Below are 12,737 nucleotides of genomic sequence, written 5' to 3' on the forward strand. Positions count from 1 at the left end.
ACGCAGTGATGGCTACGGACCCTCCTCTGTAGAAAGGGGGGAAATGGAAGACATATCTTAGCAATTCTGAAATCCAACCAGACACAGGTTGGCAGCTCCTTGATTAGTACTCAAGGCCTGGGGATAATTCTTGGCTCTTGGGCTATGTTCTCTGGGCTCTTGATTCTGCCCTCTGACTTCTTATTTTTTCATGAAAGGTAGCATGTGTTTGTAGCTGAGTGGTTTTCTCAGCCTGCTTTCTGCTTGTATAAGTTTGGAGGTTCAAAGGCCTCTTTTGGACTCTCTCTCCTTTCAGTTGGAATAGTGTTCCTGCCAGTGCGATTTGTTTAAACTTGGCGAGGCTCCTACAGATCTCATTGGGGTTCATGTTAGTAAACAAAAAGCATACCACCAAATCTCTTCAAAGAAAATGCTTCTGTAACTTGGGATTCTGCTAAGACAATTAGAGAAAAAACTTGTTTCTAATAAACCCTGTTTATATAGCTCTCTGAGGCACCATTTTGGAAATTTCAGCAGTCAAAGGATTTTAGTCAGACCCTCAGCTTCATTTTATCTTTTTATTTAAAAAAAAAAAAAGATTTATTTATTTTACAGAGGGAGAGAGCATGTGTGAGTACAGGGAGGGGCAGAGGGAGAGAGAAACTTAAGCAGCCTCCTCACTGAGCCTGGAGCCTGATGTGGGGCCGATCTCACCACCCTGAGATCACGACCTGAGCCAAAACCAAGAGTCGGACGCTTAGCCAACTGTGCCACCCAAGCGCCCTTTCAGCTTCATTTTAGACCATGTCTTCCTGGAAGTGCCCTAAATTTTATCTTTACCTTGAAGCCATTTTAGCTTCATTCACCATCTGGAGAGTCTGGGAATTTTCCAAACCATCATTATTCTTTTTGTCCAGTAGTCCTTCCTTTAGCTTATGTCTCTTGTGCATTTTGGTATAAGCAGCAGGAAGAATCCAGGAGACACATTGAACACTGGACGTCTCAGCTGGATCACCCAGTTCATTGGGCACATTTTCTACTTTTCCCTGTCCCTGCAGGCAACAATGTTGCTAAACTTTCCACCACCACAAAATTAGAATTCCTTTTCCTCCAGTTTCCAATAAGATTTTCCTTACTCTCCTTTAGGTCCACACCTGCAGCCTCCAGAAAGGCCATCATACTTCTGAACAGTTTCTTCAAGGCTCCTGGGCTTTCACTAATGCTCTCTTCAAAAGACTTCACTCCAACTTCCAACCACTTGCTCCATTCCAAATCCACTCCCCCATGTTTTAGGTTTTTGTTATGGCCTCACTCTACTTCTAGGTAACAAATCTGTAATGTAAAAAATACATGTCTCAGATATAATTCAAAATTCATATACTTTAAAGTATATGATTCAGTGGTTTTTAGTAGATTTATAAGGTGTATATCCATTCAATTCCAGGACATCTTCACCCCAAAAAAGCAATCTTCTACCCATTAGGCTTTGCTCCCTGTTCCTTTCTCCTTCAAGACCCTGGAAACCACCAACCTACTTTTTGTCTCTTTGGATTTGCGTATTATGGAAATTTCATATCAATAGACTCTTACAGTATGTGGCCCTTTGTGTCTGGCTTCTTTCATCTAGTACAGTATGCATCAGGAGTCTATTGTGTAACAAATTAGCCCATTTCACAATTTCTGTGTTTCGTAAGTTTGGAAGCAGCTCAGCTGAATGGTTCTAACTCAAGGTCTCTCCTAGGAATGCAGACAAGATGTCAGTCATCTGAAGGCTTGCCTAGGGCTGGAGGATCTTATTTTAATATGGTTCACCCATGGGCCTCCATTACTTGCTGGCTTAATGCAAGAGATCTCAGTTTCTTACCACATGGACCTCTCCATAGATCTGCTTGACTGTCCCATAACTTCCCCCAGATTGAGTAATTGAAGAGAGAACAAGGCAAATACCACAATGTCTTCTATATTCTAGCCTTGGAAGTTATACACCATTGCTTACACCAAATTCTCGTGATCACACAGACCCACCCTGATTCAGTGTGGGAGACTGGCTCCACAGATGGCTTGTCAAAGTGTTGACAACTTAGGAAATTTTGTTGTAACAGCCATAGATGAGTATATTGGAGATTATACTGTATTCAGGAAAATTCAGAAAGAAATCAGTTTTTCTACACTCCTCTGAAGGAGGGGTTTCCTGTATTTCTGAGCCCTAAGCCTATTTCTTCACTTTCCACTTTGATCTATAAAGGTAAATAAATGGATGGATAATTCTGAGTTGGTTGAAGTGCAGAGAAAGCAGCTCCCTAAAACAGATCCACTTCATCTCCTGATTTCTTTCTGGCTCTGATCTCTATGTCTTGTATTCATATTTGTCAAAGTTTTCCATCCGTGCCATTTTTGATAAACATAAAAAGGTCATTGCTTCAATTTATTAGATTAAATTTAGTATTTACATTTTAAAATATATTCTGACTAAAAGCAAATAGAATTATAATTTAAAAAGTGTTTCTGATAGAGAGCCATGGTTCTAATTTGATCATGTGATATCAATATAAACTTTGTACTTTTGCACAGACCACAGAGTGAACTGCTCAGAGGCTCCAAAGAGGGGACATTTAAATTGGGAGAAAAAGATGAGGCAAGAGCATTATCTGGGTGTCAGGGAGAAGTGCACCGTGACTGAACTATAGGTGTGGCAGGGTCCACAGACTGTGAAGAGCCCCGTAAATTTAGTGAATGCGTATTATGAACAAGGCAGTTGCTTTCGTTGTTTTTCATCTTTTTTAGGATTCTTGAAGCTCTGAGAAGAGCTGGGAACTTTCTCAAAATGAGGTGATAGGCAAATGTCAGGGATTTACAGACCCTAGATTAAGAATTCCCATTTCAGGTATTTTTGCCATGATAACGTCTTTTCTCACTTAATATTGTTAGAAACAGTATTGATAAATTTACATATCTCCCAAAGTTGTATCTCTGGTGTGGTTGATCCTTAATATTGGGGGAAAGAACTTGGCACAAGTTTCTTGTGTTTGGGTTTTTTTTTTTTTTTTCTGTAATTTACAAGTTGTCAAGGCAATCATTAGCTACAAAGTGTTTGCTTTACCTTCCTGTATCAAACTGGTCTTTTATTTTGTGAAATTGAAAATACCACAAAGCACAAAAGATTCACATGGCACATACTCAGTATAGTCTCACTACCCTAAAATGTTAACATTTAGTTACATTTTCCTCATTAAAAAATAATAAATAAAACATAAGAGATAAAGCTGAAGACCCCTTTAACTGCCACCCAAAGTTCCAGCCCTTTTGCCTTACGGGCAATAGCTATCAGGAGTTGGTGTATACCCTTCCTATTCCTTGTTTAGTTCTCTCACAGCCATGTATGTATCCATATCTAATAATAGTATTAATTTGTATTATTTACATTTATACAAATAGCATCACAGTATACATGTTTCCTACGTTCCATTTTAAATTTAACATTGTTTTGTGATCTGGTCAGCGTATTTTACTGCTATAAAATACTATATTGTAGGACTATCTCATACTGTTTTCTTATTGACGGATTTTTTTTTTTTTTTTTTTTTTTAGTAGGCAATGCTGTAAGGAACATCCTTTTCTTGGTTGAACCATATGAAATTGTTTTTGTAGGTCAAAAATATTTGAGTAGGGACAATTTTTTATGGTTGAACTTAATTCTGTTGTGTGTATGCCAACAGTAACTTTTAATACGATGAATGGAAAATGGTATCTGTTTGTTTTTACTTGCATTTACGTATTATTGGTGAAGTTAGACATATTTTCCTATGCTCATTATGAGCCATTTGATTTCTTCTAATAGAAATTTCCCACCTATATTCTGTGCTCATCTGGAATAGGGGAAATGAATAAAGCATTTCTTTAAGAATTTATTGTGGACATGTTAATGGATTAGGAAATGAGTAACCTCAAAGTTCTCCCAAAGTGTGGTAATTTTCCAGTGGCCATAAATTCCTCTTGTTCCATTGTGTGTACTCCTTTGTAATGTGATTTTACCTTTCTCCCCAGCCAAAGGTGGAGACTGTTTCTCCACTCTCTTGAATCTAGGCTGGCCTTGTGATTTGCTTGGACCTATAGAATATGGTGGAAATGATGCTGTGTAAGTTCCAGAACGTAGGCTTTAAGAGCCCTTCCAGCTTCCAGCTTCCCCTCTGAGAATACTGCCCCAAAACTGCCTTGTAAAGAAGCCAGATTAGTTTACTGGAGCATGGGAGGCCACACAAAGGAGAACCGAGATGCCCTAGCTGACAGCCAGCACCCACTGCCAGGCCTGTGACTAAAGCCATTTAGACCTTCCAGACCAGTAGAGCCTCTAGCTGAATGCAGCTGCATGAGTGAGCCCAGGTGAGACCAACCCACAGAATCATGAGAAAAAATAAATCACCATTAATTTAAGTCATTACATTAGGGGGTGGCTTACTTTGCAGCCGTAGTTAACGTAGCTATGCTCACTGGTGCCTGGCTGGCTCAGTTGGTGGAGCGTGTGACTCTTGGTCTCAGGGTTGTGAGCTTGAGCCCCACATTGGGTGTAGAGATTATTTAAAAGTAAAATCTCTTTTAAAAAAAATAGTTAACTATCCTCTAGTGTGGTAATGAAATGTGTAAATAATTTGGAAAAGAAAAACAGAACTTGAAAGTACTTGATATTTAATAGTATCCTTTTTTATTAAAAAAAAACTATTAACAACTTGCTTATTATGTGTTAGGCATTGTGCTAAGCACCTTGTATATTACTCATCTTCAAAACAACCCTATTAGGTAGAAATTATTCTTATTTTGCCAGAGGTCACACAACCATTAGCCATTGGAATGGATTAGGGAATGAATAACCTCATATTTTCAGAATCTCAGTTTTCAAATCTGGGATAGCATTTTAAAACTTGGTATTCTGTGATAGGCAGAACCGTGGCCCCCTAATCCCCAGAACCTGTGAATAGGTTACCTTACTTAGCAAAAGGGACATTGCTGATGTAATTAAATCAAGGATCCTGTATGGGGAAATTGTCCTGGATTTTCTGGGTGAGCCCAATGTAATCACAAGTGTCCTGATAAGAGGAAAGAAGGGGTGCCTGGGTGGCTCAGTTGGTTGGGCATCCGACTCTTGATTTTGGCTCAGGGTTGATTGAGCCAAAATCAGCCCTGGGATTGAACTCCAGGTCAGGCTCTGTGCTCAGTGGCAAGTCTGCTTAAGGATTTCTCTCCCTCTGCCCCTCCCCCTGTTCACGTGTACAATCTCTCTCTCTCTCTAAAATAAATAAGTAAATCTTTTAAAAAAAATAGAGGAAGGTAGAAAGCAAGAGTCAGAGGAGATGTGAAGACATAAGTAGAGGAAGGAGGATGTGGGGTCACGGACGAAGGAATGCAGGCAGCTTCTTAGAAGCTGGAAAAGACAAGGAAACAGATCTCCTCCTAGAGCCGCCAGAAGGAACATGGCCACACTGACACCTTGATTTTAGCCATTTTGGACTTCGGATCTCCAGAACTGTAAGATAGTAAGTTTCTGTTTTCCTTGTTTCTTTGTTTTTTTGTGTGTGTATTTTTTGTTTTGTTTTAGAGAGATAGATGATCCTTTAAGTTTATGCTGTTTTAAGCCACTAAATTTGTGCTAATCTGTTAACAGCAGCAACAGGAAACTATATTCCAACTATTTTTAGCCATACTTCTAATACGGAGAATTTTTTGTTAAGAAAAAGCAAATGAGAAGGAATTCTAGGAAGATAACAGCTTATTCTGCCTTCTTTACAGTCACATACTCAGTAAGCAGATACACAAATTAGAGTAACAGTGATGTATAATCTTACAGTCATCAAAATGGCAAAAAAATTAGATTCCATTTATTAATGGAAGAGATGGAGGAGGGAGAGAATGTTTCTTATATTGCTGGTGGAAAGCAATTGGTATTACCTGTCAAAATTAAAGATACATGTTTATCTTTCCAACAAGCAATCCTACTCCTAGAAATCTAACTCACAGAAATAAAAGCACCATTATTAAGAACATATTTAAATATATTTATGACAATTGATTATAGTGGAAAAAAACAAAAACAAAGTGCCCATCAACAGGATAATACTGAATGAATTATGGCACTTCTATACCATAGGATGGTATTCAACAAAGATGAAGACAACCCACAGAATGGGAGAAAATCGTATATATGTGCTGTATCTAGAACATGTAAGAATTCTTACAACTCAACAATAAAACTGAACCCAATTAAAAATGGGCAAAGGATCTGAATAGACATTTCTCCAAAGATGTATGAATAGCCAGTAAGCACATAAAAAGGTGGTCAACATAATCATCAGGGAAATGCAAATCAAAATCAAAGTGAGATAGCTCTTCACACATACTAAGATGGTTATGATCAAAAAGACTGACAAAAACAAGTGTTGGTGAGGAAGTGGAGAAATTGTAACCCTTGCGTATTACTAGTCGGAATGTAAGATGGTGCAGCCTCTTTGGAAAATAGGCAATTCCTCAAAAAGCTAAACACAGAATTACTATAACCTAGCAATTCTACTTCTAGGTATATTACCCAAGAGAACTTAAAATATGTCTACATAAAAAAGTGTACACTCATGTTCAAAATAGCCAAAAAGTGGGCGCCTGGGTGGCTCAGTTGGTTAAGCGACTGCCTTCGGCTCAGGTCATGATCCTGGAGTCCCGGGATCGAGTCCCACATCAGGCTCCCTGCTCAGCAGGGAGTCTGCTTCTCCCTCTGACCCTCCCCCCCTCTCATGTGCTCTCTCTCTCTCTCTCAAATAAATAAATAAAATCTTTAAAAAAAAAAAAAAATAAGCCATCAAAATAGCCAAAAAGTGAAAACAATGCAATATCCATCAACTGATGAATGGATATACAAAATGTGTATTCTTACAACAGAGTATTATTGTCATAAAAAGGAATGAAGTACTGATACATAGTACAGTGTGGTTATCTTAAACATTATGCTAAGTCGAAGAAGCCAGATACAAAAGGGTACATATTATATTACCCTATTTATATGAAGTGTCCAGAATAGGCAAATTGATTGAGATAGAAAGCATATTAGTGGTTGCCAGGAGCTGGGAGAAGGAAGGAAGGGGAAGTGAATGCTAACAAATACGGAGATTCCTTATGGAGTAATGAAAACAGTCTGGGATTAGACAGTGGTGACAGTTTGCACAACCTGTGAATATACTAAAAACCACTGCATTTTACATTGTAAAAGGTTGAATTTTATGATATCTACATTATATGAAGAAGAATAGGAATAAGAACAAGATCAAGAACAAGAAGAATCTTTTCTGATGATTTCCAGGCACACCAGATAAGAAACCATTTGTCATCTGATCAGGTCAGAAGCCAAGAATTCCATTTTATTTTTTAGTTATCTTTATGTAACTGGATTTTCTATTTATAGAAGAGATTAAGTTTTCTTTAAAAATATGTTTATGTCTGGGGTGCCTGGCTGGATTGGTTGGTGGAGCATGTGAGTCTTGATCTAAGGGCTTTAAGTTCAAGCCCCACGTTGGGCATAGATTACTTAAAAATAAAATATTAATAAAGTGTTTACATGAAAAAAATCAGTATAAATAATAGTATTAAAGAAAAACAATTAGTAAGTAACAAAGTGTGTGGCAGACTGTGAAGTTTGTCCTAGTGTACTATTATTTTTCAAGCCCAGTAATACTGTTTAAATTAATAATGAAATAAAACTCAATACACCATTCACTTCCCAGTGGCAAGTATCTCCATAACTTAATCCTTAGATATGCTCTTCCAAGTACAATCCTCTTTCACTAATATTTCCAAGGAAATTTTCAGGGATTTGCCCTCTAAGTTAGTTTTCATAGGTTTTGCCCCTTTCCCTATCAATAGCCTGTCATCACCACTGGCTCTCCCTAGGGCCAAGTTTCCTAAACTATGCAAGCTGAGGTGAGTTGGGGCACCATAGCAAAAACATTGATAATTGATACCTTTCGGATACCATGCCTAATTCTAGTTCCAGGTAGTTCAGTTACATTATATGGCACCACATGCCTTTTGATGGTGTCCTATCTTTGTGAGGCTGGGTTTGGGGCCATTGCTGTGATAAAAAGCAAGTACACCAGAGCCACTCAACACACATCTGTAGTCATGAGTGCTCATGTGTCTGGACCAGAGAATTCCATGTCATCTACCATTCTCAGCCAGGACATCCTGAGGGTAAATCAAGCTACTCCTGATGCCTCCTCTCAAATTTCCTACCCCAAAAGGTGCTTCCTATAATTAAGACCCCAGCTGCAGTTATCTACTAAATTTTGCAGTATGTTAGGGCCACATAAATCCATGGCATTACATTGTAATTACTGTTTAATTATACTGAATGTTACTGCATTAAATATGTACTTTTATACATGTGTTTCCATAGTTACAATGGCAAAACTGTATTTAGAATTAACAAATAATGGACTTCTTTCCATTTTTTAATTATTTAGCCCACTCACAGCAATTTGGAAAAGGACTGATAATCAAATATTTACGGTTTCTACTCCTGAAATGAGACAAACTAATCAGAATACACTTTTTTAAATGTTTATACCAAATTCACACACACGGTATATAGAAACATACAGCATACTCACACACACACTAAAAAAAAAGAGAGAAGGGAAATTTGCCCATAATCAAAACTTTATTGAAAAACTGACACCAAAATAGGACATCACTGTTGTAAAACTTACAAAATTAAGCATAATTACATTATCTTGGTAGATAACTGGAATTACTGAACTGATAAGGCTTTCTGCGATATAACACAAATTCAAGAGGTTGTGTGGATCATTAGTGTTGCTTTCTTCTAAATGAACACCCTGCAAAGGAATCACGAGAACATGTTAAACACAAGTGTACACTCTCTCTGCTATAGTCTTAATGACAAAAAGTATTTTTTCAGTTAAAAAAAACCCTAAGTTTTAGGAATATTAGAATAATATTCACATACAGGTTATTTATCCTTGTATGCCAGAAATTTACTATAATAAATCTTGTATATTTGAATTTATTCTGATGTGACTATAACTGTTTCTCAAATGCTATATTAGAGTCTATGTAAGACCATGAGCCTAAATTCAACAGTTAAGACTTTAATCCAAGCTGTCAGAAAGTGCAATCTTAATTTTTAGGAGTTACTCTGAATTACTTTCCTAAGAAACTGATTTTGATTAGAATTCTCTTCAAATCTATTAGGAAAACTCTAATACCCTATTAATCATCCATTGGCACAAAACTCCAAGATCATGACATGATATAAAGGTTTAAAAAATCTTACAAGTATACTTTTGAGAGAAATACTGCACTTAAATATCATATAGTGACTTTGTACTTAGATCTCACCAGGTCACACAAAATAGATGTTGGATTTGTTGCCAATCTACTTAAAACTCTTCTGGTGAGAACATGGAATTCACAACACCCCCAAAATATCACAAGCAAATTTCAAATATTACAGAATTACAAATCTGTAAGTACTACTATGGAAAACAATATACATAATTACTATTTTTTTCTTACTGCACAAAAGTGAAAGAGGAATTAAAATGGGATTTTTAGAGGCACCTGGCTGGCTCAGTTGGTAGAGCATGCGACTCTTGATCTCAGGGATTTTAAGTTTGAGCCTCATGTTGGGTGTAGAGATTACTTAAAAATAAAATCTTTTTAAAAAATAAATAAAATGGGATTTTTATTTAACCATTAAGTAGGTGCTCTGAGAAATCAAACTGCTGGCATTTTAATTTATACCTTAGTTATCTGTTGCCTAGCTAGCAATGATAAAAACTGTCTCCAGTCAAATGTGTCAAATACATATGAAACAAAATATTTACAAGAGAATTTTAAAAATTCTATGGTTTTAAAAATCCCTTATGTCCTATGGTATGTACTTATTCTTTTGCTCCATTCTGACTTATGTTTAATATTCCAAATTAAGCAGCCTAAATAACTACACAGAATTAGGTGTTCCAGACCAAGAAAAACAATAGTTAAAGGAGTTCTTTGCAAAATCAAAGGTATAAACTTATCCATTTGAGCAGGGCACTCTTTACTGAAAGAGCATACAACAAAAGATAAAATTATTTTGGTAGTAATGAATTTATGATTTCTTTTAAACTGGTTTTTAATAAGGTGGACATTTATAATCCTAAAACCTCATCACTGGGTTAGAAAATGCCAAACGAATACCCTCTGTGAGTCTGGCCTTTCCTCCTGTTGGCTGGCACAACACTGTTGAACAGCCTACACAAAGAACCACCGTCTGAGCATGGCTGAAAACCGTGGTAATCTTGTAGCAACCTAGAAAAAGGACAACGTTAAAAGTGAAAAGCAGAAGAAAATAAAGCCTATTGTTCACCGTATTTCTAGTAAAGACCTTGTAATAGATGAAGAACATTAGTGCTGTACAATAACAAGCCACATATTTAAACTTTTCCAGTCGTCACATAAAAAGTTTTAAAAAGCCAACAGGTGAAATTAATAATATATTTTATTGAACTTAGTATTTCCAAAATATTATTACCATTTCAACATGTAATCAATATGGTTTTTATGTGTGTGCTACATCTTAAAAATCCAGTGTATATTTTACACTTTAAGAATATTTTCCACTTTGACTAGCCACATTTCAAGTGCTCAGTAGCTACGTATAGCTAATGGCCACCACACTGGGCAGCACAGCTTAACACTAAAGAATCAACACACTTCTCACTGCACCATAAAAAAGAAAACTAATCATCTGAACAGCTTAACGACTTAGTAAGTCAAATGTCTTATCCCCTTTGGAGTCTCATCTTCAGCAACCCCTCCCCCCAAATGTTTCTATAGTGGTTTGGATAGTTTATTAGGAAAATATCCTTTTTGACATTTCCAATTCTGTGATCCCACCTCTACTCCACAAAAGGTCCTAACTTATCTATCTAAACATACACACCACACTAGCAATCCCTTCAGAAATTTTCCTTGGGAAAGGAATTAAGATTTGAAATTTTACCTGGACATTTTACATCCATAAAATAGGAATTTGGGCTCTGAACTAGCCGTTTCTTTTTATGTTTTTTCTTTTCCTCTTCCAAGGACGGGTGTAGTAAATCTCTAGCCAACTGAATAAAAAAGCATATTATTATTGCTAGAAGGAATCCACACTGCTGGCAGATTTAACCATATGTGAAATATACATGCAAGACAAGGGATAACAGTCACACTCAGCAGAGGCAACACGCCAGATGTTATTTATTTAGCCTGTTAAGTAACTTTAATCAGTACTTTTTATAATGCTTGTGTTCTCCAAGTCCCGGTAAAGGAACCCTATGACGATCAAGAAGCCTCTGGTCGCGTAATCCCGTTCTTTACTCAACTGAGTACTAGTCTCCAATAAAAACAACACTGTGGTGCTAAGAACCTGACCCCAACCCCGCGCCCGCTGAGAGCAGAAATCGCTGAGGTAGACCCGACAGTGCCAACGCTGGGGCGATTTCTGCTCCCTGCCCCCGGGGTCCAACATCTGATCTGACAGGAACTCTGAGTGGCTGAAGCGTGACTGTCCTTGACGGAGTTAACATGTAAGGCAACTGCGAAAACAGTTTTTAAAAAGGAAACCGCAGAAAATCGCTTCCGAGAGGGGGCGAGAACCAACCAGCCCAAGAAAAGCAAAAAGACCAAAGATTAGTCTCACGGGCGCCCACCAAACCCCAAGAAGGCTGAGTGTCACCCGAGGAGCTGTCCCCTCCTAGCCACTGACTCCAGACCTGAGCCCAGGGCCGCCCCGGATCCTCCCCGCTCCACGCCCAGAACAGGGCCCGACACGCCGCGCTGCCCCGGCAAGTCCCACAAGTCCGCCACGCGCGGAGGAGCTGCGGACCCGAGCCACCGAGCCGTGTTCGGCAGGGACCCCTCCCCGGGCCCGCCGAGGCGTCGGGCGAACGCGCCCCCGCGGCCCCCCGGCAGAGAAGCCCGAAACAAACGGAGAGCCAGAAGTAAACAACTCACAGGCATGTTGATCTTTCGCAATCCCAGCCAGTCCCGATCTCTAAGGCGACACCCCTAGCGAGCAGCACGCGATCGGGCGAGCGGTATCAACTTCCGGGATAGAGGAGGCTGGGCGGAGCGGAGCGGCGGGGCAGGCGGGCCCGTCCGCTCTAGGCGCTCCTCTCGGTGGTGGGGTCGGCTTCGGCCGGGGCCGCAGAGCGCGGGCGGCGGGCGTCTGAGGGCGCCCTCGTTCCGAAGGCGCGGACGGCGCGAGCCGAGGGCCTCCTGGGCGGGGGCCGCCGGCCCTAGGGCTCCGCCTCGGACAAGTGGTGCCCGGGACCAGGCTGAGGCGGTGCGGCCCGGCTGGGAAGCCGCCTGGGGCTTAGGCCGCGGAGAAGGGAGCGGCGGCGGCCGCCCCAGCCCGGTCGCGTGGCGGGACCCGGCGGGCGCCTCGGACCGGCCCTCCACGGCCCCGGGCGCCAGCTCTGCGGCGGTTCTGCGGTGCGGCAGGTGTCCGCTCGTTTATTAGAACCAGTAGCATTAATCAAAACTATTAATCCGTGGCCGCGAAATTACGAAAGTTTCGTATACTTGTGCATCCAGCTTCCAAGGAACTGGTTAAGTTCTTCGGGGGATGCGGCTCTGCCTTGGGTTTGCTTTGCCCTGAGAAAGTTTTTAAGAAGCACCGATTCGCTACCAAGCGTGGTTCACCGCAAGGCTCCTTCCCGCCTCTGAGAATT

The 12,737-nt window shown here is 39.8% G+C and overlaps 1 protein-coding gene across 1 annotated transcript; it reads right to left on the reverse strand.

The window, feature by feature from the left end:
- Positions 1-8,655: 8,655 nt before the first annotated feature.
- On the reverse strand, positions 8,656-12,172 carry RPS27L (ribosomal protein S27 like). The gene is made up of 4 exons (XM_034993995.1): positions 12,019-12,172; positions 11,024-11,132; positions 10,219-10,329; positions 8,656-8,852 (listed from the first exon to the last, which is right to left on the reverse strand). Exons 1-4 carry the CDS (start codon positions 12,022-12,024, stop codon positions 8,824-8,826), a joined length of 255 nt encoding a protein of 84 aa, XP_034849886.1. The 5' UTR covers positions 12,025-12,172; the 3' UTR covers positions 8,656-8,823.
- Positions 12,173-12,737: the final 565 nt, after the last annotated feature.

This window comes from Mirounga leonina, unplaced genomic scaffold (genome assembly GCF_011800145.1).
Source record: "Mirounga leonina isolate KUSES-001 unplaced genomic scaffold, KU_Mleo_1.0 Mir_91, whole genome shotgun sequence".
In the NCBI taxonomy this organism is placed as follows: domain Eukaryota; kingdom Metazoa; phylum Chordata; class Mammalia; order Carnivora; family Phocidae; genus Mirounga; species Mirounga leonina.

Excerpts from the sequence above, each read along its gene's own strand:
- RPS27L (XM_034993995.1), bottom strand. Across the intron at positions 10,330-11,023 it reads TATGGATGTAAAATGTCCAG|GTTGCTACAAGATTACCACG; the intron begins GTAAAATTTCAA and ends TCCTTTTTCTAG. Across the intron at positions 8,853-10,218 it reads AAAGGCCAGACTCACAGAGG|GGTGTTCATTTAGAAGAAAG; the intron begins GTATTCGTTTGG and ends ATTCCTTTGCAG.